This window comes from Heliangelus exortis, chromosome 1 (genome assembly GCF_036169615.1).
Source record: "Heliangelus exortis chromosome 1, bHelExo1.hap1, whole genome shotgun sequence".
Taxonomy (NCBI): Eukaryota; Metazoa; Chordata; class Aves; order Apodiformes; family Trochilidae; genus Heliangelus; species Heliangelus exortis.
The window spans coordinates 167,844,605-167,872,504 of record NC_092422.1 but is presented as its reverse complement, the minus strand read 5'-3'; the positions used below and the strand labels follow the sequence as shown (position 1 = coordinate 167,872,504).

General features: G+C 37.2%; 1 protein-coding gene across 4 annotated transcripts in view; it reads left to right on the top strand.

Moving 5' to 3' along the window:
* The window catches only part of TMEM117 (transmembrane protein 117), a 218,502-nt gene that overhangs the window by 147,045 nt on the left and 43,557 nt on the right, over window positions 1–27,900 (top strand). For all 4 annotated transcript variants that reach the window (XM_071733565.1, XM_071733564.1, XM_071733566.1 and 1 more), the window contains exon 5: window positions 1,040–1,137. In XM_071733565.1, the coding sequence (XP_071589666.1) occupies window positions 1,040–1,137 (98 nt within the window). The remainder of the gene's footprint in view (window positions 1–1,039; window positions 1,138–27,900) is intronic.

Sequence of the window (27,900 nt, the reverse complement as noted above, 5' to 3'; positions counted from 1 at the left end):
ATAAATGTAGGGGAAAGGAGAAACAAGAAATCTTTACCTCAATTTCAAGTTATTTCCTTCTGAAATATTATTAAGGATTGGTTTCATACTAATCAAAATAGTAATTTTCCACTTTGTACTGATACCAATGACAGATAGAGTTTGTTTAACTTACCTGTATTTTGAAGCAAGTGGTCACCTCTATATCCTGTATCTGTTCAATTATTTTTTAATCTTTGTGTATGGGTAGGCTCTCCACTCTGCTGGATCGTTGGTGCAATAGAATTGATGAGTTTACTGTAATATAATTCTGGTGCTTTTTAGTACAGTTAACTTGAAGTAAATGGATATGAAAACAGATTCCCAAGGGTGCAAGTGCCTGAGGGGTATTCACCTCCCTCATTTAGCTGAAAGTCATTTTTATTACTTTTGTACCACCCAGAAGTACTGCATGCATATGAATCTCTGGGCAGAGAAAGCAGATGGTCCCTTTAGATAGGAATTATGGAAATGAGAATAAATATTTCATACTTTTTAAATATCGTGCAAGTTTTAAGGAATTTTCGTGTCTCCAGTCCCAAGTGTGCTTTTCTTACTGATACCAAGAAGTTGGAGAGGATTATAAACAGCACACAGTGCTGAACTCATGGGCTTGCACTCCCTGCCTGCAGTTCTGATTTCACGAGTGGAAATTCTGCTGATGCTGCTCTCAGAGAAGTGCTTCTGATCTCCCAGGATGGACTGGAAAGCTTTGCAGCCATAGGGGAACATATCTTATGTACTGTATATAGCTGTAACTTTTGGATTGGTTCCTCTTCTTTGGAGCTGCACAGATTTCCTTGTTTCTCAGGGAGCTGCATGCACTTCTAGAGGCAATATAGGTAGGCCAATAAACTTTACCTTGATTGCAAACAACACTATAGATACTACTTGTCTACTAACTATTAAAATTACCAGAACTGATGCAGGTGTATCATACATAAAGTATTTTTTAGGTCCATGTCAGTAGTTTCTTTTGTGACACCAGTTTAACTGTATATTATTTCTTTTTGCCCGGTAGGTCACTGATATGATGCTTCAGGACAAACCCTACCCAGACTGGGGAAAGTCTGCCAGAGCTTTCTGGAAGAAAGGCAACATCAGGATAATTTTATTCTGGTAGGAAAAATAAACCTAAATGAACCTATTGTAGAACATCCAAAAATACATCCTCTGATTATTTGTGTCACCAGGAAATATAAACAAAAACGAAGGGATTGAGCTCATGCAAATTGCACCAGTACTTAATATCCCACTAAAAAACTGCATTCAGTTTTAACTGGATCTTAAAATGTATCTATTGTTTTTTTGGGAGGGGAGGGGGTTTGGTTGCTTTTTTTCCTACAAACTGTAATTATCCTACTGAACTGAGTCTTAGTTCAGTATCAGAAAAATGGACTGAATAATTAATATTAGAATCATGAGAAAACTCTATTGAATTTTGCTAGAAGGAGCCAGGGTATCTTTGCTGAAAGAAAACCTTCTCTGATCTGTTAAAACTCTTTGAACATGTCATCAAAATAATGGATGAGGAAGAAATATTTGATCTAATGTATTTGGACTTCTGAAAGGTCTTTGACAAAGTTCTTTACTGAAAGCAGTAAAGAAAACTATTAAGCCCCATGGAGTGTGCGAAACATTTAGTAATCATCTCAGAAATGTGTCAAAAAAAAAAAGGTATAAATAAAATAATAATTTTCTACTACATTAATAAGACAGGAGAGCCCCATCATTTAATAATTGAGGTAGTATTCCTAGTTACTAACTTTTATTTCCTAATTTCAGTCAGGCATTGGAATGGTCTCCCAGGGGAAATGGGAAAATTTCAAGTCTCAGATCAGTGGGGTGCTGGGACATATCATAAAAAAGAAATAATATTGGAAGGGTTGCATCAGATGATTCTTGAGGTCCCTTCCAACCTGAATTATATGATCCTATGATTCTATACATCATATATTCTTTTTTTTACACTTATCTGAACAATAGTTTTTTCTGAACGACTGGAAAGAACACTAGTTAAGAAAAACTTAGCAAGACTGGGAGAATAGATCAGTTAAAATGCAATAGATAAAATTTTCTTTATTCTGTTAACCTTATCAGTGAGGGTTAAAAGCAAAGGGACACAATAGGGAGATTTCAGATTTACATACAAGACAGGGAGAACAGTGAAACACTATTAAGAACACTTAACTATTGTTGTGAGATATGTTTTGACTTCTCGTGGTGTGAAATGTTATAAATTGCCATTTTTTCCAAATAATATTCATATTAACAAAACCTAAAAAAAGTTTAAAATTAAGATACAGTAAAAAATTGATTGTTTTTTTAATGCATGATTCTCCTACTAAAGGTTATGCTCAATGAGGATTTCAAAATTTAACAGGTGACATAAATGTCTTTATTTTTATCTCTAATCAGTGAAATAAAATAGCACTGGGCAACACTCTACATTCTATAGAGACATTATTTAGTCTCTGCACATTAGACATCAGTAAAAATAGACATTTTTTCTCCTATTAAGTAGGAATGCATGATAATGTGAAGGATTTCAAATATCATTGCTGAAGCAGTGTGATGAAACTGGCCTAATTTCTAAAGTGTCCTAAATGAAGCATTTGCAGTAGTATGTCCTACACAGATACTGGTATTCAAAAATCCATTTAATCAGGACATTTCCTAGAGCCACACCTGTTTAGCAGAGATAGTGTAGTACAGTGCACTGTGTTTTAATTATCCCAGGTAGAGGCATGTGATGCACAGTTACCAGTGGTTAATGAAAACAGAAATTTTAGATACACACTGGACTTGTTTTTCTGATAATGTAATTTTTATTCTCAGGCTTACTTTGTAAAATTAGAAAATACCTACAAGGGTACCAATGACAAATGGATTTTCCTGGGGATGGAGGTGCTATATCATCCACTTGTTTATAGCAGTTGGTCATGCTTTGTGTTTAGAAATGTTTTCAGCTCTCCAATGCAACTAATTAGCAAAGGTTTTAATTTAGCTTATCATCTGCTGTTTTAAATCATTCCCTGGAAACCCCATCAGCGACTGGTTGTTGATTGGTTCTGAGGATTCTCTGTGCCTTTTGTGTAGCTTTGCAATATAATTCTTCCACAAACAGCTCAGCTAGTTTAAAAACGTCCATTTGCTATTTCCCTTTGTCTAGCCCTTTGTTTACCCCGTTTGTCTACCTTCTACCTTTTTTACAGCAAAAGGGTGTCTTCTTCTTTATAAAAACATCTCCATTTTGGTAATTTTCAGCTCTGCTCTTGGCTAATTCCACCATGCAGAGACACATATTTAGTAACACTGAGACACTGTGTGGTATATTGCACAATATACCGTAATATAACATTAAAAAGCAAAGTATAACTTGAAAATGGCTTTCAGAAAGCCAGGAAGTATCTGGAATGTTGTTGGACTCATTGGGATGGTGCAGAAATATTTTTGGGTAACCAAAGAACCACTTGGAATTCAATATCCTCAGATATTGATGGTGCTGTGGGAGAGAGACAGCTGTCTCCATGCATGGATCTGGGGATGCTGTCGCTATTGCAAAGTTGCAAGCTTGAAGTGAAGTAGGCTGATTTGTATTTTTGGGGTATGTTGGCAATTTGGTAGATTTAGGAGAGAGAAATTATATATGGCATTGGAGTGGATTGGCATTTAAAAGAAGAAACAAGAAAAAGAGGCTGTTCAATTAATCCAAATGAAGATCTTGAACAAGACTGATGACAAGCCAATAGCAGTAGCCAGTGTTAAGTTAAACAGATAGGACAGTATTAGATATTTTTGGTATTGGATATTAGAGAAGGCAGAGAGGGAAGTACAGTTTGAGAAGACTGATTATTTTGCAAATAACTTGTTATTCCCCTGGAACCCAGAATAAGTCCAACGTACGCTAAATGGCTCTTTTTATTAAGATTTTTTAAATAATGAAACCACTTGTCAAGGCAGAGGAAAAACAAATACATACTTGAAAAATGAACTGCAAATGGAAAAGAATAATGTTAAGAGACTTTGTGAAAACTTATTTTAAATTAACTTAGTAAGTAGTTAGGGTGTGTCTACTTCTATAATATTCTAGTATTTTTCCAAGTGAAGAAACCTGTGCAGTAGTGAGCTTTCTAGATGGTATGCCAAGGTTTGCTGGGAGCATTATGCTCTCACACATCTGCACAGGAGTGAGCTCTCACAAGGAGTACATTGAGGTGGTTTTGCTAAACCACATCACACTCCAATGCCACAGTACGTGCTCAAGTTATGTAGTTGTTGCCCATGATGATACAGAGGTCCCTGCCAGCCATGCCTGTGGTTAACCTGTGCCTGACTTGTGCCTGAAATTACCATCTCCTTATTACAATGTCTTCTGGGGTGGCTTGCCATCTCCAATAATAATCAAGCAGAGTACTTGGTATAAAATCCCCAGGACACCTCTGGGCTGTGCAATGTTTGGTTAAGAGGTAATACCTGAATATTTTCTCTTCACAAACTGCTACAATACAAACTCTCCTCAAAACTATCCTCACAGAGGATAGGGAAGATTATAATGAGCAAGGCATTAGGTGTGCTTCATGTAGACTTTTAGCTATAGGGAAGAAAATGAATGCCAAGAAAAAAGAAACAAGCTCGCTGAAAGAGAGGAAAACAGCTGCTGAGATCTGTGTAGCCAGGGAAGAAAAAAAAAAAAGATATATTCAAGGGTGGATTATCAAAATGGGGGAGTGTAGAGACAACAGTGGATTGTACAGCTGAGTATTGATTGCAGGCAGGGTGACAGAATAATATATACAAACTGAATGGTTGAATATGCAAGTAGCAGACTGGAATCCATTCCCATCGTGTCCCTGGCCAGACATTCATTGTGCACATGCAGAGTGAGCAGTCTCCATTGGTGCAGTAATGTGCCTTTGACATAAGAGTCTGGTCTGAAATAATACAAAGGACATACCAACATGGAGAAGAAGTAATGTAGTATGGAGAATTGTAAATTTGTGATTCCCTGTGTTTGCTGTGCTCGACTTTGCAAATGAAATAATGTTATTTTAGTTTGTATTTCCATATGCCGTCTCTAGCTTTCTTTAATAAAAACCAAAACTACCCATGCCCCAGAAATGTGTGTTGTAACAGAGTACATTGATTCAGCAAGTTAGTAATACAGGTTTAAAAGCTTTTTTTCAAAAATTAGTTGTTTAGAATTAGGAATACTAATTCCTGTATATATGTTACATTTATAGAGAATTCTGTTAAACATGGATTTGTGGGGGGTTCTTAAATGGACAGTATTTTTTACACTGCAAACAGAGGAAGGTTCTTTATGAGAGAGATAGCCACTTCTTCTATACAGAATAAAGCATAGTTTATTTAGGTGATTTTCTATTATGTACCTATTCAAGTGTTTGTTTTATTAAGTTAGATTTCCATATTCTATACTGTTCCACAGGATAAATGCATACTGGACAATTGCATTCTTTTTGCATGCATGAATGTAGCTCATATATTTATTTTGAAAAACAGCATCTAAACCTTCCAATCTTTTCATTATAGGCTGCACTGAAAAAAAAGCTAATTAGATATTCTAGCTGTGTGAGCCAAAATTATCTGCTAACCCAAACAAAACAAATCTTTCATTGAATTTGAGTAAAGGTTTTCATGATGGAGTCCCACAAATATAACTACATGAAACAAAAAAAATAATTATAATATACATGCTGACAGATACACATACATTATTCTCTCCCTAATTTGGAGGTTTTTTATTTCACCTAATCATAGTTTCATATTTAAGTAATTTATCCTGTGATAAGATACTGGATACTGTACTGAAACCTGTAATCATCTAGAAGGTGAGTCAGATTTCCTGATAAATATCTTAAATAGCATAAATAATATAAAAGAACATTAAAATATCAGACAGTATTATTGCTCCCAGTAATTTTTTTATTCTTATGCTATTACCAAAGTGAATAACTTCAATTTGAATAAACAAGACAATAAATAATTTCCTTACTACTTCCTTTTTGCCACATAACAAAATATTCACTAAGATCCTCCATAGAGGATTTATATTGAATAAACTGACTACTAATCTGGGCAGACATTATTAAATATATTCTGATATGATAAAAGTGTCTTTGAATAGTAATTGTTACATTTTGTCTGGCAGTGAAGAAGTGTGATTACCATTTGTCAAGATATGAATATGAAGTTTTTGATAGCGTTTATTTAATTTCTGTGCTAGGTATTATGAGTAAACTGTGCTATAAAACTGCAGCTGATTAACATGAAAGAATAAGTGAAACTAAATCATCATAATCCAGATCATTTGACTTGCTTTCATACACATGGTAGTTGTTTAAAGTTTCTACCTTATTTTAGTTTTAATTTGACCACCCAATTCTATGGTATCTGAAAATATCGTATTATCTAAAATATTCATACAGAAGTTTTTTTGAAAAACCATTAAGTTTCATCTTGTGCAAACTGTCTGGTTAATGTCCCGAGGAACAGTTTTACATTTCCATAGCCAAGTGTTTTTCCAGTGTATATCATGGAAAAGTAAGGATGGCCAAGGCTCCCAAGAATGGTTCTAGCTTGACAACCACACGAGTCAGACCTGGTTTGACGACCACATTCTCTGCTGCCTTCTCCACCTCTTCAATGCAGGAAAACCACAGTGTCAGTACTTTAGGGTTTTCCCACCAATCTGCTCTCCCTACTGAGCACTTGTTTTCAGCTGGAAGCTCCTCTACGATGGTCCTGTCTCCCCACAGATTTCCAGCATAAGCAATCAGTCCAATCTCTGACAGAAAACACCTTTCCTTTTCCTACTTCCTTTCCTCCCTCCCGCCAACACAGCAATAATCCCAAAAGTTGCCAATGTGTACAGAAGCAGGAGGGAAAGGGCAAGGCAGACACAGGGCTCTGAGCCAACTCTGGCATGGTTGGTTTCCAGCATTCACTTCTCTAACATCATGGCCTGTCCCAACTTTTCCCTGTTGCCACGTGGAGCATGTTATTCATGGGCTAGTAATGGACTATGTGAGAAGGAAATGCTCTGCATGACATTACTTATATATGAGCAGAGACAATGTCTCCCATCTGTCTCACCTATCAATGAAAAAAATCCTGTCTTGTCTATTCCAGTTTATATGTGAAAAAGCTGTATCATGCATTTCCCCCACTCTGTTTGGGATAGGAGCAATAATGAGAGATCACTTCTCATCTCAATTTCTCCTCAGAAGGAAAGGTGTTCAAAGGAGACAAAATCAAGCTTAGGGAACTTTGAGATCTCAGCTTCAAAAAAATTACTAAAATTGTGAGATTGCTTTAGCACAAAGTTTAGGTTTGTTATTTGTCTTGTTCAGTTTACATAGAGTGCTCTCATCCTGTTTAGTTTTTGGGAGGTAGAGTGAGTGTAACGTGGCAGCTTCCCTCTCCTGTGCAGTAGAACACACGTGTGCACATCCTTACGTGCAACAACACACCCAAGACAACAGCATGGTGGTGAGGGAGGGAGCTCCAAACGTCCCTGCACAAACAGTGTTCTCCTCCTAATTTCTAGTGTAGAGCATTTCATGTCCTAGGGGGTAAAAAAAGTTTCACAGAGCAGTCTGGTTGAAAAGTAGTTCTGTTGTAGAGAGAAAAGCAAGAGTGGGTTTCAGGACTGGGCCCACAGACTTCAGATTCCCCATTGATTTGTCTTTAAATTCTTGAAACTGCTCTAATAGGTAAGTATTTTACAGCATCTTTTCAGTTCTTCAGCCTGCTTAAGCTTTTTGAGTTATATTTGGTATATTCTTGCACCTAAATAGATGATAGCATGTTAGAAAGAGAAACTGGTTTTATTCCTACATAATTTCTAGATCCCTAAGTATAGCCCTCCTAATTGGATGGATATGACAATCCATCTTCACCTCTTTTTAAAAGTATGTTTCATTCCATCCAGGTTAGTGAGCAAGATGTATATAATCAACAGTTACTAAAAATACTTTATCCAATGTGTAGCTTTAATACTGCTTCCTACAAGTGCAGTGTCTGCAATGTTGCAGTAATAACAGTCCTTCCAAATGAAAATACTTTTACAAAATCATGTCCTATGCCAAAAATTGAAAAGCCCTTATTCTTAAATGAAGATTTTCCCTAGCAGGTTTCAAAAGGTCTTTGAAATAGATTGATGCAATCTTCAGTTCAGCCACAAGGCCAGTGTAGAAAGGATGTTGCAACAAGTCCTTTTTTAGCATCTCCTCTCCACTTTCTATGGTTTTGCTGAGTAGGAGAAACCTCTGCTTCCATCCAGACCCTGTGGAAGATTTTCTGGGAGAAGAGCAGAATCACTGATGTAGCTGCTCATTCTGTCATTCTGCTTTCCCTTCCTTCCTTTTCTACAGTATAAATCCACTTGTTATTAGCAAAAATATTTTTTCTATCTTTAGAATTTACAGCCAGCTTAGGCCTCATTCCAGGTGCACTCTAAAGGCAGGATTAGTAGAGCTGTCAGATAATATGATATGCATTATGTGATCATGAATGCAGAGAAAAATGCTGAAAATTAAATTATAACAATTTGTAATCCGATAATTGTGACAGCCACCCCAAGACAGAAGTTCTAAATATTGCAATTAGATCAGCATGCACATTGGACTACAATTCATACAGCAGGAGGATGGATTTCAGGTTATCAAGGTGGAAATTCAATGTTTTGCATCTTTTCTTCAGTGTTCAGAGATCTGGCAAAATCATAGCCATGGTCAGTTCAACTCACACTCAAGGCTCTTAGAGGAAGCTTTAAAAAATACATCTCACAAAGATGTGATGCATGGGGAAGGTACAGCCTCAGCCAGTGGTTTTGTGCAAGATGTGCACTCTGAAAGCCCACGGAGTTCAATGGAGATCACAAAATTGGGGTTTCAGCTGCTCATGCTCACAGTCAGAATTCATAGATTTTGTCATGGCTGAACTCCAAAAATCAATTCAGTTTTGTAAAATAAACGTGATGATTAAAGCAATTAAATTATTTCTCTTCCTGGAATGCTGTACTACCTTTTTATTCCCCTAATGGCATGTTTAAATTTGTGCCTTAGAATTTGCTGATGTACTTAGCTGAACTTCTGACTCATCATCTTTCCATATTCCTGTATTTCCTATGAATACTGAGTATTTACATGTTCTGGACTGGAAAGCCCATAGGAATACACAAAGCTAGAAATTTCTCTTGATGTTGACAAAGGCTTTAAGAAATACTGATCATATCAAGTGTTCTTTGTCTTTCAGATCTGTGGGAAGAAGCAATTCTGAAACTAATTTTTGTCTTGTGAAAATCAGCTTGGAAATTATCTGGTTATAGGGCTTATGGATTTCAAGCACTAATACAGTGAAAATGTTCCAGCCACAGAAACAGGATTTCTTAACAGTGAGAACTGAGAATACTTGCCCTGGGGACATGCTGGATGAGTTAGAAGTCTCTCAGTGTTTTCAGGAGGATATACAAATTGTCATCTATTGACCATCTGATTTTAAATGTTTTATTCCTCTTGATCTTCTCATAGTCCTCGACATGACTTTTTCTGTGTCTTGGCCATCAAAAGAAAATTGCAAATAGAATTTGGAAAACTCTCCACCATTTTAATGCTTTCTGCTGGTGTAAACTGGCAAACAAATAGAAATTGTTTAATGATGGTTCCAGCAAAATTACATCTGGAGATCTGAAGGGTTGCTCAGGACTAGAATGTAGCTGGACTGATGCTGAGTTACATTCTAATTGGTGATGCTTTAAAAGGAGGGGAAAAAATAGCTTGTCACATCTGAATGCAATTATTCTGGACTAATAGAAAAATTATGAGACTCTTTAAGATGGGACCTAAATGTGGAGCAGGAAACTGGTTTAAATGCTGCCAGTCTTCCTCTCCTGTTCTCTTCTGTCTTCTTCAGGTTCTAATACCCCATGGCCACTATCAGAGTAGAGCCATTTCAATAAAAACGAACACCTAATTAAAATGATGTTTTAGAATGTGCTTAACACAAATAAACACTGATGTTCATATGGTAAATTAGTCCTTGCATGAAACAGCCATATAGATGTAAGAATCATTTATTTTGTTTCTTACTTGCTTCTACTTAAAAAGCCCAGTAGGATTGTAAATCTAAAGTAATTTGCTGACAGCTATCTTAATCAAGACATTACAATTTAAAATACATATTTTTAGACTGAATAACACAGTAAGAATACTGTGGCTATAATTTTATTTCAAATAATTGCAGTGGTAATTGTGACTGCTGAAAAAGTAATTCCTAAAGCAAAGTGTAGATTACATTGTCAATAAAATCACAGCTAAAGGTTGTTAACAAAAGATGCCTGGCAGGGCTGTTGGTTTTAGAATTTATGTTTTGATATTTTAGCATCTTTTCTGGGTTTTTTTTTAAACAGGAAAATATGTTAGCAGTTAAGACCTTACAAAAATAGATACCAGTTAAATTTCAGACCATGCACATTTGAGTTATGTTGTCTAGTGGGAAGTTATCTTGATGAACATAATGAATTTGTCACACTGACTAATCAAAGTCAAGAGCTTCAGCAAACTGTGTGTAAACAAAGATATTAATTATACAGTCCTTAATATTTTCCATCCTTTGACATTCAGCACTTATTGAAATGAATGATCTGCTCCTTGAAGAAAGAACACCTTGACTATAGTTTACTGTTGTTTGCTTTGTATTACTGCTTTTACTGACATTGTTGGGCACAGTGCTGCTCCTCATGTGGACAAAGAATAGACCTTTCTGGATTTCCATGGAAAAGGGATAAGCCCTTGTCTCTGGTGACTGAAGCTGTAAGGCAAATCCAGTGACAACTGTTGGAAGAAGGTCTCTTCAGACTTGAGAAAGGCCCCTATTTTTGCAAGCTTTATTTCTCAGACTTAAGTTCTCAGCTTTGCCATTTCTTTTCTTACACAGCCTACCTGAATCAACTGGTTCTGCCTAACAGTAATTGAATTTAATTTCATTAAGTGAAGAATATCTTATAACTGGGAATGTAAAGGACAAAGGCCAAGAAGTTTTAAAATATTAAATTTAAATGGAGAATTAAAATTTCAGTTTCATTACTTGCTATGACAGTTTTAATTTATTCAAAGATGCTGGAATAAAAAAGAAGGCATTTCTTATTTTAAAGATCCTGCATACAGCTTTCTCCCAGTGCTGAAAAAACCTTCTCTTCAAGACTGTGTTTGTTCCAGTGCAATCTCCCAGGCCTTTCTGCTTTTTCATACATTAGGGAATTGCATAATGTGTAAAATGATCAGGAAAGGTTTTTTTCCTTTTCTTCCTTGTTCTGGTTGGATAGTTACTTTTTATTTGGATGGATCAGTTTTAATTTTTATGTGAATTTATAAATAATTATCGGAACTTCAAGTAATGAAGCGCCCTAAGGCGTCTCTGCTATAAACTGAAACAAACAATGCAGTTTTCAGTAAATTAATTTCCCTTGAACAACTCATGGCCATATTTTCAAAGCAAGCAGCTCTTAAAAATGTTCACACTTGGGCCCTCCATTGGGCAACATAGTGCCCAAGATCAAGTGCAATCTCTGCCCCAGGGAGGTTACCATCTGAAATTCCAATTTGAACAAGAAAAATGCTACAGAGATGTACTGATTCCCTCATCTACAAAAGCATATTTTCTGCTCACGAAAGTAGCATGTCAGCAAAAATAGTGGTCTTTGATACATGCTCACCTTCCTTTCGTAGGCATGCTTTGACCTGACCTCATTTATTGAAATATTCAAGGTCAATTGGTATAGCACAGGGAGCATAGGTCTTGAGTGAGGAAATAGAGTGAGGCATGTTTTCAATGACAATAAACAAGCTGGAAATATCTGACTTTTAAATGATATATTGATTTGAAAGAGCTGAAATTTAGGTGAGAAATGACCATCTTTCAATTGGATACATTTCATACAGAGAATCTAGAGAATAACAGCACAAGCAAAAGCAATGTAATTTTTAGTGCATTAGTTGTCAGGATGGAACTTCACTCAAAAGCAGGCCCTGATTTCTTGTCTAAAATCCTCTGCATTATTCTGTTACATGAAGTCCAATACACTCATGCTTCTAAATCTTATTTGTAAAGTATAATAAGAATTGAAGTGTTTCCAAGGGATACAAGCTTGACCAAGCTGCATGAACAAACCTCTGATATAAGGAATTGTGTTTTGACTGTTACAGGAACTGTGATACGATTGCTTTTAGTTTTATTGTGCTACAGATTTAGTGTGTTTAGATCTGTTTTAAGTGCTACAGATTTAAGGCCATCCATATTTTTCAGGTGAACCCAGAAACAAGACAGTGCTTATGATGACATTCAGGACTGTTTCCTCAGGGTGGCTTGCTTAAGATTTGAGCTGCTATTTAGTCCTACTACCTTGAACAGGAAAAGTTTTGGTTTGTAGTAGAATAATTTACACTTTACGATACTGTCTAGAGTTGAATGAGACCTTAAAACATTTAGCTTTTCCAGTTGTGTGCAGGTGATTCAATAAAATTATCTGAGCTTCTTTGGTTTTATTTCTATGAAATGTAGAAAATATATTCTTTCTTATATATATATCTATATATAAGAAATATATGTATTTCTTCTGCGGTAAATTAATTTACAACATGCAAGCATAGAAAAAAAGCATCTGTTATGTGTTAATATTATGTCAAAGCAAGATTGTGTTACGTTTCAGATAGATGGACTTTGTACTTAGAATTAATGTGCTGTTTAAGATCTTGTTTAGCAGAGTTTTCTGACCCATTGTAAAATGTGCAGTGCTTCCTACCTGAAAGATTCTGTGAATCAGGTTTTTGGTGTCTTCTGTTAATAGTACCACTTTCTTCTTGTGCCATGAGGTATTTCAGTGACTACAATGTATTTTGGCTGGTTTCAAGAAGCACACACTCTCTTTTAATCTATACACAACCTCAATTAGTGTTCAGGTCAGTAAGTGGGAAGACATTTATGGAATCAATCATTTTGGGTTAAGGAGTACATATTCTGCAAGTGTACTAATGGAATGGAAATAATGCCTGGAACATCTCCAGAACAGTCACAGTCTCAATGGAGCAATTAAATATGTATGAAGAATGTATGCAGTGAAGTTCAAACACATCACCCTGAGGCTTATATTTTTGGTTTAATTTATTCACAGCCTTTCAGTGTACTGCTGCTTGATGGCCCAAAAACACTTCTGCACACTGCCTCCTGCATCATCCCTGTGTCCCCTGACTGACAGATACAGTGACAGTTGCTATTTTTAATCACCATCTCAGGAGCAAGTAGACTCTGTAGTAGAAAAGTGCAGTGTTAGTATTCAGGTTAACAGTTTTTATTCATGAATAGATTTGACATCACTCACAGTATGGGAAGTAGTATTCAGAATTAATTCAGACAGTGGTTGAGTATTTAGCAAAACTTATTAGCCTGAATACTCTGTCATTAGGAGGTCTTCAAATTACAGTATTGCAGATTATGGCCTGTATTGCTTATCTTCGTATCAGTGCTTCTACCCTTCATGGAAAAGATGCTTGTACTCTAGCTAGAGTCTGTTTTTTTTGTAGCATCATGAATGCCAGAGCTCTTTAAAAAATTAGTGGCTATATTACCTGATCATTGCTGTTCTTTGCAAAATATATAAAGGAGCGGGTGCTATTTTCAGGGTCAGTAATTCATTGCTCTCTCTACTCTTTATTTATTACTTAAAAGCCAAGCTATTTGGGGCTTTATAAAGAGAGTTTGTCCCTCTTTATGGGCCTCAGTTCTACATTTATCACTGACCAGAGAGCGCCAGCATAGGAGTTTATTCAACTGTTATCAACTCATACACCATGAGTAAGTGGGATTGTCATAGAACCAAGTTAGAGTCATTGGCAAAGAAACTGGGTAAGGACAGCCTTTTAAAAAGATTACTTGTAATTTAATTACTTGTGGAAGGTGTATTGCTATCTCCTGCATGAAAATAGGAGCATCATAATATGTTCTTAAAGGAATAACATTGGTGGAATGAGAGCTCATGTTCCAGTAATGGCATGCTCTACTGGTGGGCTCTACTGGTGGATAATGGCACAGTGAGCTAAGCCATTTGTGTAGCAGAAACACTGAGCTAAAGCCAGAAACATGTTTTTGTTTCTGGAACTAGTTTCCAGACTGTTATTGAAACTATCTAGTGACACTGTAATTACTTTATTAAATGCAATGGAGTTACGAGGCCTCAAAGCTCCCAGCATGCCTATATAAATCCTTAAAACTGTAACTGGATATAATATGGACAATGCTTATGAAAAGTATGCAGTGCTAATATGATCCCTGTTACTGGGGATGCCAGCAACTTTTCATGGGAATGCCCACAAATTATATAATTTTCTAAAGAAATAGAATTAATTTAGGACCTTCAGTTCAGGCACAGGGTAAGCAATTTTGGTGGTGTTGCAAAATTAAGGGAACCTCTGGACTCATGAATAGTTGTAGTCAATAGTTTTTGATATTCACTTTAACCATCAAGGCGATTGACTTTCCTGGAGAAGAACAGCTGCATAAATATATTGAAACAAGCACCTGATCTTTTTGAAATCAATGGTAAATTCCCAGAAATCTTCAATGAAACCCAATACTCTTTTAAATATGGGTACCTTTTTTCAGTTGGTTGTAGGGCATGCTTTCCCCCGCAGTATTCCAGTACTCAATAAGCTCCTTGGCATCCATATAAATAGATTTCTGAAGCATACAATGGGAGATATGCTGTTTGGTTAGTTAAGCCTTAAACACTTTTTTCCTCACCTTTGATAATATTTCCCTCTTGCAACCTTTATGTTTCCTTTACAGAGTTTTGATTCATATCATCTCATTACTCAACAGGAAAAAATCTGGTGCTGGGTATTATGTTTCTATAGGATTTTTTTGTTTGGTTGTGTCATGTTGTTGTTGTTTTTTGCTGTTGTTTCCATACCATCAGGCTCCTTTTCCCAGCTATTTACTGAGCTTTGCTGTTGTCTTTTTGTTTTTCTTAAAGGCTTATTTCTCAGATTTTGATTAATAGTATATCTATATCCTTATGCTTCTTGTATCAGAAACATGATTGGGTTATTTCTTATGATATGTAGTAAATTATCTGGCTTTAGGAGTGTCAGAAGTTGCACACTTACCTTTTGTATCATGACATTCTAAACTGGAATGGTTCTTGTGACAGCAGGTTATGCCTCACAATAGCAAGATCAGATTAATAAAGGAAGGTGACACTAAGATATAGGTGTGTGTACCCAGCAAGTGATGCATATGAAAAATGTTTCAGCCTTGCAGGAAAATGAGTCATAGCCAAGATATTCATACCTTTACCATCCAAATTTATGATGCTATATTTATTTTTTAAGCATCTAAATAAATAAAAATATTCATTGAATTTGACCAAATGAGATTTGTGGGGCTGGCAGTACTCCAAAATGACACCATTTAAATATAATTCTGGGTATGGGTGTAGGATCCTAGCTTAAGATGCAAGATAAACTTGTATCATGCCAGCCTCTTGAAGTTCAATAAAGCCAAGTGCAAGGTCACATATTTTAACTATCCATCCATCTTGTCAAGCCATCTAAGTATGTTAATTTTTGTGTTTTCTAATCAGCTTGGAAATAGTGAGAGGTTAAGTAATTTTAGGAGACATGAAGCACTACTTTGTAACCCCTTTATTCAATGTACCACCTCTTTTTCATCATTTTAACTTTAAGATAATTCATGCTATATGGATGTCTGCAGTGAGGTGAGGTAATTCCCAGAACAAGGATAAAACCAGAGCTGCTTGAACTCAGAGAAGCAGGATTCAACTTGGGCAGTCCTCCCTGAAAGAGCAGATAGAGAAAGAAGATTATTATCCCATTTTCAATTCTGATTGTATGGACATGGTACAGATGATGCCATCTGAAGTCTGAGTTTCGGATTGTTTTTGGAATCTTTTGTTTTATCACATGGTTGTGTTCATTAGGACACCCACTGCCTATCAAAGTTCAGTTTTACTATTCCCTTTGCAACATGAGCAAAATGAGGGTGAGCATTAATAAGACTCTGCTTTAGCAGCAGATGTGACTATATTGTAAAACAACCCAGCAAAATAAATAAGCAGTTCAGTTTGCTCTGTTTTATTTAATTTTTCAGTAATAAATCAACTAAAACTAAACAATCGCTAGTAGGCCTTGGGTTGAAAACAGCCTTAGCAAATCATTGCTCTGTAATAGAAAATATGATAACATAAGTAGAAAGCTCTTGGAGATGTTTTCAAACATTTCATTTTTAAAGAGCTCCTAGGGTAGGGATATTTTGACTGAAATTGATGGCAAACTCCAAGCTGGAACAATCTGTCAACACAGCAGGCACACATCCCCAGCATGGTGTGTTAAGCAGAAGCTGAGATTTTAAGCAGGTGGGATTAGGTAATAGTTCATTCCAAACTTCTTGACATTGTGAGCTGTTCTGCTGTCATCTTTCTAAAAGACATTTAAGGACATCTGTCCACATAAGTCCAACCAGAGACTAGTCTTGATACATCAAACTGAATAATGAACACCCCCTTCCCTCTTTCTTTCCCCCCTTAAGTTGGAAGTGATCAATAAGGTTCTTGAATTATGTTTTGTAACCAAAACCCTTCATATCCTTACTTCTTCCTGTCTGAGCAAAGTAGAAGAGCTTTTGCTGACATTCATTTCAGAGCCACACATCTTTTCTTTCATCCAATTCCAGAAATCTAAATAGAATTAAAAATGTTTTGCCCCAGCATTTGGATTTATGCAAATGCAGGGACACTGTCATTTAATCAGCAGGGAAATTGGTCACAGCATCAGTCAGTTGAAGCATTGTTTAGATTTATTCTCTGAAGCAGCATTTTCTCAAGAACTTGTGGGCTATAGAAGATCCCACACTGAATGGAGCTGTGTGTATCTTCCTTGGAGGGGAGCTGGCTGCAGAGATGTGGGATTCTGCAGTTACTGCTCATGAAACAACTGGTGGTTACCCTAATCCTGTATGATCCATGTATGAAGCCACCTTTAAATATTGCATGATGCATATATAAACATCTACTGGTTAGAAGATTTTTTCAAGACTTGAAAAACATCTGTTCCAGTACAGTATTGCACAATATTTTGGGAGTTTGAAGTGTTAAGTCCATTTTTCCCTATTTTGTGCATTAAAATATCCCCACCACAAAGCAAAAACCTGCTTGAAATTGTGCCTCAGATGAAATAGATTTCCTTTTTTGGTAGACATTGATGGAGTTATCAACCCAGAAATCTCTGTGATAGATTGCCAGTAATGGTTGGAAAGGCCCAGGAATGATTGTAAGTCACACTCATCTTTCAAGGCCTCCTTGCTAGAGATCACAGTCATTTTCAAAGCTCCCAGGAAGAACATAAGAAAAAATAAAGGAAAAAAAAAAAAAAACCAACACAAAAACCAAACAGAAAAAGCCCCCCAAAACAACAACAAAAAAACCCCACTCAGTAAAGAGCTGGCCAAATTAATTTAATATCATCTCTGTACAGTGACTGTATGGCCTAGGAGAAAACTGAAGACAATACTAACAGATCGAAATGACTAAACAAAACTTTCTGAGAGCCTATACCCAGTCTAAAAAGCTGTCCTCCATTTTACAGCCTTTGTGAAATAGATGTTGTTATTTTCTCTGCAGAGGTATAAGAATCTGGCTGATTCTAGCCTCTCTAGTGGTTGTTGATCAAAGAAGCCAAGTGCATTCATCTGTTCCAAATGCTGATTTGTTTCAGAGTCTTATCAACAGTACAAAGGCTCCCTCTTTTGAGACCAAGTGAGGCCCTGTAAAATACACCCCTTCCAAAAGTAGCCCTCTGGCTGCTCTGTGTAGGTGCTTGCTGGAGACTGATTGAGCAATCACATAAGTGATGGGGAGACAGCCTGTAGGCTTTTATGCTTGTCAAACACATATCTTGAATTATTTTACAGAAAGAACAGGATCATACAACTCCAAACTGCATGAAGTTCATCAAGGCTAAGTGCAAGGTTCTGCACCTGGGTCAGGGCAATCCTATGCATGAATAGAGGTGGGGAAGAGAAAAGATTGAGGACAAGCCTGAGGAGAAGGACTTGGGGGGGGGGATGTGGAGCAGAAGCTCAACATGAGCTTTCATTGTGTGCTTGCAGCTCAGAGAGCCAGCAGGGTCCTGGGCTGCATCAATAGAAGCACAGACTGACAGCTGGCTGAGGGAGGGGATTCTCCCCCTCTGCCCTGCTCCTGTGAGACCCCACCTGGAGCACTGTGTCCAGTTCTGGAGTCCCCAACATAAGAAGGACATAGAGCTCCTGGAATGTGTCCAGAGGAGAGACACAGAAATGATCAGAGGGCTGGAGCATCTCCCCTATGAAGACAGGATGAGGAAGTTGGGGTTGTTCAGCCTGGAGAAAAGGAGGTTCCAAGATGATCTTATAGCAACCTTCCAATATCTAAAGGGGGGCTACAAGAAAGCTGGAGTAGGGCTTTTTACACGGGTGTGTAGTTGAGAGGATAAGGGGAAATGGTTTCAAACTTGAAGAGGGGAGATTTAGGTTAGACATTGGGAAAAAATTCTGCAGTATGAGGGTGGTGAGACACTGGCACAGCTTGCCTAAGGATGTTGTGGCTGCCCCCTCCCTGGAAGTGTTCAAGGCCAGGTTGGATGGGGCTTTGAGCAACCTGGTCTGGGAGGTGTCCCTGCCCATGCAGGGGGATTGGAACTGGATGATCTTTAAGGTCCCTTCCAATCCAAACCATTCTGACTCTATGGTTCTATAAAACAAACCTTGTTGGGTAAAGTGTTTAACAGAATCATAAATACAGAGTATGTATTTAATGAAGTAAAGGTCAGCACAATGTCCACTAAACTCAGGGTCTCTTTGGCTTTACTTAATCTACATTGAGCTCAGTGGAGGCAGAACAAAATTGATGTGGTATGTGGGTCTCTGGAAGGTAAACCTGACCTAAAGAGTTCACCTACTCCCTGGGCAAGAGAAAAGGGCTGTCCCCAGCTTGTACCCTGGGTCTGATAATGGTTACCTTGTTGGATAGGTATATAAGAGGTGGGATGCTGAGAGATGGGAAGCTGGTTATCTACTCTTTAATGCTTTCTGCAAGATGGTTATAACCCTAAAGGAGATCCACAAGAGAAGGCTGGGGGAGAAGTAACAAATGCCACTAATTATATTCCAGAAGAAGTTAAAACTGATTTTTTCCACTTGGTGTCAATCCCCACTGCCTGAATTCTGCAGTGTCATCCAGCACTGGATGACAGCACATCCAGCACATCTGTGGCCCTGCCTTAGGTCCTGCTAAGGTGTCCTCAGTCATCTGTATGAAGCCTAAATCACCAAAATATTGTCTTTGGGCCAGAGAGTCCATGTTACAGGTTGTGGGCCACGCTGAAATTCATGCAGAACTGAAGTCAGGTCAAGTGGAAAGGTTAGGAGGAAGAAGCAGGTTCAAGACTGAACAGGGAAGAGACAGAAAATTACAGCAAACCAAATTGGCTGCTTTTTCTTAATGTATAATTACACGGAATTGTGCTGAAAAATTGTGAACAGCTTCACATCTGACTCTTACTTATTAGGGTATTAGAAGCTGAAGAGACCAAGGCTGGAGAGTAAAAGGCAAATGATTTCAGGAGAGAGACCTTGGCTTACATCTTGTTGGAAATACTGCAACAAAAGATTTATTTTATTTTTTTTTTCCTGATCAAAACTAATGAGAGACTCAGTCTTCTCAGCGTAGAACACAGGTTTTTTTCTGAAATACTGAGAAATTCCTGTTTGAGAGGGATAACTATTTCCTGATAAGCTCAGATTTTGACCAAATCTGTATCTAGGAATCTTAATGAATTCAGCCATAACAGGTTTTAAGTTCTTCTGTGCTTCTTGCTTCTTGGAAGTTCCTCATCTTCATCTATCACTGGAAAAAAAAAGAATATGGATATTTTCACACAATTAGGAATATAACTATCACAGTAGTACAGGCCTTCAGTCTGGTCTCTTTGTTAGCTTCCTTTTTGCTCATTCTTCTTTCTAACCCTGTTCTGTTCATGGAAAGGTTAACTTTCCAGAAGATTAACATCATGGTGATCTGGATGTGATTTTCTTTGTCTTCCTAGAAGACATGTCATCCTTATACTGGAACTCACTCAACTTGTAGAAGAACACATATAGTAACTTTTCTTTCCTGTGAGATTTTTGAGTCATCTCCAAAAAGTATTATTCCTTACAATTACTGTAAATGTCTATCGAATTATGAAGTGTTAGCATATATAAAGTCTTAGTTGGATCAACAGTGTGAGCTGAAAGTCAGAAGTCCTCTGACAGAAAAATCCCTTCTGTTTTGATTGTATAGATTTTTTTTCAGGAGGAATTGTAATGCTTTTTGTTTGCTTGAGGTTCATCCCATTGATATTCACTTTTTTCTACAGGCAAATTGAATTGGATGGCAAGGTCCTTTCCTTCCTTAAGTTAATGTTGGATAACTTACATGCTTGGCTTCTGGGGTTCTTTTCTTGGAGGGAAAATATCACAGGGGCATAGAATCATAGGATTATTCAAGATGGAATTCAGGAGGTGTCAGGTCTCCTTCTCAAAGCAGGTTTAGTTTTGAGCTAAGACCAGGTATCTCAGAGCATTACCCAGCTGGCTTTCATAAAGCTTTGGAAAGAAGACTGCAGAGACTCTCTGGGCAGCCTTTTCCACTGCTTGATGATCCTCATTGGAAATAGTTTTTCCTTATACCCATTCTGAAGCTCTCATTTCAAATACATGTTGTCTCTTGTTATGCTGCCATTTACTGCTGTGAAGAGTCTGGCTCCATCTTCATGCCAAGCTCCCCATGCTCTGGGTACCTGTTTGGTGCTCCCAAGGCCACTTTTCCTCCAGGCCAAACTCAGCCACATCCCTCTGCCTCTCATCACAGGACAAGGGCTTCAGCACCCAACTGGCTTTAACATGTTCATTTATTGGTGTTTTTTTATGTGCTGAGGGGGTCAAAAACTGGTTGTGATATTAGAGGTATGGTCTAGCAACTGTGGAGCAGAGGAAAGTAATAATTTCCCTTGATCTACTGGCCATGCCTGGGCCATCTACTGGGGTTAGTAAAACCCTAGACATTGTTTGGACCTCTTTGCTGCCAGCACACATGGCCAGTCATGCTCAGCTTGTTGTCTGCTAATGTCCTTTTCTTACTAAGGTAAAATTGGTATTCTTTGGAAGATTTTTGACAAAAAAAAAATCTTGCTCAGGAGGCAAGATTAAAGCTTTTTGGATATCTGTGTTTGTTTATGTTGGAGTTTTTCTGGAAATACATTTAATCGAAATATAATCACGTTTTTAGATGAAAGAGTCTGCATTTATTTAAAGAGCTGTGCAAAAAAGCCCCAAACATTAAAGAGCTGTTCAAAACAATTGTAATTATATTTTGCTTTGACAGGATTTGCACAAATGTAATTGTAAAAGGCACCTCACTTGATGAATGAGAACTTATATCCCATAGATTGTGTCGTGTATGAAACCTAAAATAATGAGAAATTTCTTATTCCCTCAAACTGTTATATAGGTAAAATATATAGCTAATCTAGTCCAGAACACAGAAAGCTATTAAACTAATATGATTAGCTTGTTCTGAATTGGAACTATATTTTAAAAGTTTGGTTTTGGATATAATATATTGTCTGAAAAGCCACGGGAATATAAGTGTATACATTACAGCCCTCCCACCTGCTCTTATCAAAAGCTTTAAGAACAGCAACATGACAGCATTTGGGCAAGGACAATGTGTTCCATGTGTTCTACATAGATAATATCAGACTCTGTCTTTTTGATTGTGAATTACAAAGCATTAAGGATAAACTTAAAAACCTAAATGTTTAGGTTTTTTTCTTCTTCCAAAAACTTGCAAGGATAATTTTAAGATGCTCCAGCATCAAAATACTTTGCAAAGTAATTTCAGTTTCCTAAACTGTGTCTTTAAGACCAATTATTTGCTTTAAAGACAAAGTATTTAAGCAAAAACACTCCAACTTTTCAGTGGCATTTTTCATTTGACAGTTTCTAAAGAGAGATTTTTTTTCATTATTTTATTCAAAGATGAGTTTTGACAGTGACAAAATAAAACAATTTTTTTTTTTCCAATTCAAGGAGGCTTTTCACTATTTTCTTGAAAGAAATTAAAACATTGAAAACTGCCTTCAGTTTTGATATTCAGCTCTAGATTCAGATGCCTGGTATTTATGTCTTAATGATGGCTATTGAAATGCCAGCTCCTTCTACAGCTTGCTCAGATGGAACCTGATGGTTCCAACGCAGATGGTGGTCGTTCATCTTGCCCTAAGTAGAATCTTGCATTTAGTCACCTGAAGAATTTTCCAGACTTCCAGATAAACACAGGCACTGACTGTAATTTGAAGTTTGTAAGGGCACAGCCCTGGTAGACATCACACAGAACTCAAAGGAGATCTTCCACTGCAGGCCCACATCACCCTAGACATGTAAGCCAAGCCAACCAGATCTCACACTACATCTCTCTTGACTGTAATGGGAGACCAGGTGTGTTATCTCACAAGTAGATTTCTAGAAAAAAAGACCTATGATTAAGTTTCTGGCTCTATTTGAACTCCTTATAAAATGTTTTAATTGTACTAAACTAAACCATATGTAAAAATATTCTGTGTTAAAAAAAAAAAAAAGATCAGTTGTTCACTTGGCTCTAGCCAAAATGTAGCAGACTTCACATATGATTTGGGAAAAAATTTTGAATAATCTAAATGCAGAAAAGACATATGAGTCTATAATATCCTGACAAAAACATTCATAGTGTTGTCTATGTTCTAAGATTTTAATTGGTGCTCAAGTTTCATTAATTCTGAAATAAACTGTGAATACAAACAGTGATAGTAAATTCAGTAATTGGGAAATATTGAAAAGTTGTTTATTAATTAAATTATTGATGTATTAATTCATTGATTTTTACATTCTTTCTGGCTATATTGTTGTTAATTGGGTCTTCTGGAAATCAATTTGTCTTAAATCAACTATCTAGAAATACAGATGAACCAGATCAAAGGTAGGCTTGAAAATGTAGTTTTAAATCCACACTTGGCCTCTTACTTTCTAAAATTAAAATTTAATAGCATGTTTCAACTTGGGAAAATCAAGGAGGTGTTGGGATATACCTCTATCTACTACATACATCTGAAGACCCTAATTTAAGGCTCTTAAAGTAGCATTTCAATTACCATCTAAATGCATTTGAAATGGGAATTGCCTTATAAATGTAAAGACATGGGGGTTTTTTCTGTTTCAAAAGCTTTTCCTGTCTGCACTGCAGTGAATTTAAGACTTTACTGTGTACTTCATGAGAAAAGGAGACCAAGAATATTTCTTCTCATAACCAGCTTCTCTGACAGGTACTGAGATGCTAGAAACATGGGAAGCCAAACTCACGAAGTGTAGCATCTAAAAGCCTGGTTATTAAAGCATTCAGATGATCTCTTAGAGACTGATACACAAACACCTGATCTGAATGACACAGAAGAGGTATTGGCCCCTCATTTGCCTCATCTCCTGCAGCTGAGAGGCTGCCCTACCTTCTGGCTCCTCGACCACAGCAGGAGTGATGCCCAGCTCTGGCACAGCTTCCCCCACATTACAAAACCCAGCCCTTTCACAGGAAAATTCCATGTGTTGCTGAACTGTCCTTTGCCTGACTATAAACCATTTGCACTGAAAAATTGCCAGGTGAGTGTATCCTCAGACATATTTGAGGCTCTGGAAACATTTTTGAAAATCTTGTTTCTGCTGTTTCTCGAGTCAGCTGTCTTCCACCACCCATTCTGTTGACAGAGTTAAGTGATGTATGCACCTGAAAGTGAACTAGAAAAATGGCTTTCCTTTACTTTATCTAGAATTGTGGGCTTTTTCAAAATTCTTTCTACCAGAGTTAAGTAATTAACTTCGAACTTTGGAAGTTGAACATGGAGCAGAGTTCCTTGGATATAATTCATGTGAGTCCTATACCGCCTTGCATATGATAGGTGTTGATTGAAAATGTTTCTTACAAGCCAGATGACAAACCTTTTTAAACTGTTTTTCCTTTTCTGTGTCACAGATAGGAAATGGCATTTGAAACTTAAAGCTTATGCCTGATGAGTTTAATTTAAATGAGCTGCTGTTTGAAATAGATAACACTTTCATTTTAGTAAATTAATGGTGTGTCAAAAGAAAACTCGAAGATGCTTCTACCTATAATAAAAAATTGATGCTCTCTAGAATTCTAATATTTCACCATGTGATTACATTACCTAATCTTATTCATTTTATTACATGAAACATACTAAAATGTTTCCTCAGTGCATTAACATAAATATAATTTCAGACTTTATACAAGTCTTTGTGCAAAAAACCCAAATAGCTCTGGAATCATATTGATACACTCTAATAAAATGGCAACTGTTGCAGTCAAAGGATAGAAGTAAAGCAAGGTTTTTGGAAGAGGTAATATCTTTTCTTTGACAAACTGATATAACTGACAAAAATTAAATCATGCTGTTTACATTTGCAAAAACATTTTTCTAAGAAAAATAAATGTATAAAAAGGCAGGATAGACAATTATAGTTTTGCCAAACACAGAGCATCCTTCAGACTGTGTGGTATCTGGTTTTTTCAGCTCACAAGGCAGAACGATGACAAGCATAGACTAGAAGAAATATCTGGAAATGCTAAATTCTCAGATTGTTCAATACCTGCTAATGATGAGCATTTATAAGCCTGCACCAAGATAGAGTTTCCTTTGCTATTCCCTTTTTGAAACAGAGTATGGCAGAGCTTGTGATTTCAGAACAAATATTTCAAAACTGCCAGTTACTGGCAAATACTGAATTACTTGAATTACCTACTCATTACTTCCTTCTGTAGGATAGATGGCAGAAATACAGTATTTTGTGACATGTTTTTTTAAAAGATAATGGAATTAAAAGTTTGAATTGAAACTAATTTTCTTCTAATTGGTATTTAACTAGAGATAATTAAGTCTTTTTTGGTAGTAATCTACATTAATTTACTTTCTTCCACTTATTTATGCCTGTGGAGCATGCTGTGGGGAGGGTGCTGTTCTGAAATCTGGCAATAGTATTATTCCATATCTCTACCACATATTTTTCCCCATCAGGATAACACACACAATATTTTAATAAAAGAGATCCAGAGTAATTGATTTTCCAAATATTCCTAGATATTTATTGCTTGTGACTTCTAGAGTGTTTCCATATGAACAGTTCATTAGTGCAATGCTGAAGTGGATCTCCCGGTCATCTCTCTACCTGCCCTTTGGTTCATGGCAAGGATTGGCCTTGGGGTGCAAAAGTGGCATTTGTTCCGGGTTCATCTTCAGGGAAGGATGGATGCTCTCTGGGATCTCACCCAGTGAGCTGCAGCTACAGATGGGTGCTCAGCTCAGCCTACAAGATGCAAACACTGCAGGGTCCTCACCATCAGCTGTGACACTCTGTGACACCCCGCTGCCTCCTTGCCCTGCAGGAGCTGCTGATAAAGGCAGAGCTCTCACATCTTTGCTCTGCCTCCCTTCAGAGCACTTCCCCAGCACTGGCAGGAGAGCCATGGCCACCAGGAGGTTTGATGCTGCTCCAAAGAACCCAGATGCTTTTCACCAGCATGTGTCATGTGTCCCTTACACTTACTTAATTGCAGAAGTGGTGCTGACACCGAGCAACAGGCTGACTAAATATTTTATTTTAAATGGTTATAGAGTTGCTATTTTTGACAGATTTAATCACAGAACCCGTCTTAATTAAAGCAGCTGAAAGAAAAAGCGTTGGCATTTGCATATGAACATCTGCAGTGGCATTGTTCTTTATAGTTATTGTACACTATGGGATGGTATGTTTGGCCAGTGCTGATTCGGGGACTAAAAAATTATGGAAAGTATTTAACTTGATGGATGATCTTTCTTTCCTGAGGTCTGGAAAGCATTTTTAAATATCAAGAGCAGTAAAACTTGTTCCTCCCTTTCTGTATCTGTTTTCACAGGGTGCTTTTAACTATTCTGGCAAGTTAATGAAAAACTGACATTATAAACCACAGTCACTGAAAACATAAATAATTATTTATAAAACATTGATTAGAATTGCATTTCTGTTTCCTACAGCACCATCTGAAGCTGAAAGGTTTGATGATTGCTGATTAATTGCTAGGTGGTTTTGCTCTGTTTAAATATAACTACAGTATATACTAGTTAATTTTCTTTATTTAGTATGTTCACATATATATTATATATTTTATTAAGTATATGTGGTCGTTTCCTTAATTAATAGAAATAGGAGCACAGACCTTATGATCTCATTTCTTTATTAATGTGTCTTTCTGTCCCAGATATACATAGTACTAAGCAATACCTCATTTGTGATGTTTAACAGTTTTTAAATAACCTGGCTTAGTGGCAATTCTGTGTGAAAGTGATTGAAAGTTCTGCCAGTCATACAAATCTAAGAGCTACTTTTGACTAAGTACAGGTAGGATTTTTTTTTTTTTGGAAAAGGTGTAGTCAAAGGTCAAGATACTGTTTTTTGCCTTGCATAAAAGACCAAATGAAGATGAGACAAATAGCCAAAGTTTGTCTTTCATCTCCTCTGTCAGTGTTAGCAGACGTCTTGCTATCTGATCGTCAAAGCTGCAGCTTCATAAAAGATTTGGCAGAGGGTCACACAAGACGGAAGAAAATTATAAATAGCTCTAAGTCACTGATAAATTGAAGGTAGCATTATCTTCCTCTTATGTATAGTTGCACAAAGAATTGTGTTTGATATCTAAGCAGCAAGAAACTTCACTGTCACTCTGTGACAGTTTGAGACATGAGGTCCCATCATAGACCACAATTTGGGTTTGGTACATTTTTTCCTGCTGGTTTGGACATGAAAAATCAGAAAAATCAGATTTGGAACAGTTCTTGTTTCCAATATTAAATGTTCTGTGAACCTGTATACATTTCTTAGCTTGTCCATATCTTTTCAGGGCCAAATTCTGTTTTGGTCAATTTTCAATGCAGTACAGGCAAATAACACAAACTATTTCCTGAAACTGTGGTTTTATGGAGTTCAAGGTACTTCTGGCTTGGTCTGGAGCAAATGTCCTAGAAATGGTTTTGTGATGCTACGCTGGGGCTGCAAGATGGTGATTCAGGGCCTCCAGGACTCTGCCTAGGGAATTTCTGATGTGGGAGGTAGGACACACAAAACAGCAGAATAGGTTGTCCCAAAGAAGCCAGGACCTAATATCACTGCAGAACATTGAGTCTTCTCTCAGCCAAGATCTCTATGAATGTCAGTAACTTCATGCTTATCAACTTCATTTAATAAAGCAGTACAGGCAAGCAGTTTGAAGAGCTTTTGTCATGGCCCATAATGTTACTGAGTGATTAGAATGTGACCACTTGCATGGGCAGATTACAGATGCAGCCAGGAAAAGCTTTTACCAGGAAGGATGCTGGCAGTGCTGTTATTTTGGAATTAAAGCAAAACTAACTGATGTGCCCCACCTGAAATGAAGCCAGAAAATATTACTTAAGTTTTCATCACGACTTGACACTACCTGTAGCAGACTGCAAAGAATGAGTGTTCCCTTCCTCTCCCTTTCTGGCCCAGGCTCTCACAGCCTTTCCTTCAGAGCCTGACTTCATGTTTTGGAGAAATCCATCTGCTGCTCTGGCACACGGTGCTCTCTCAAGGCAAGGACTTCACAGGCATTGGGTGGTGTCAGTGGCATTTCAGATGGCAGGGGTGGGATGTCCCTCTGGGCAGACAGAC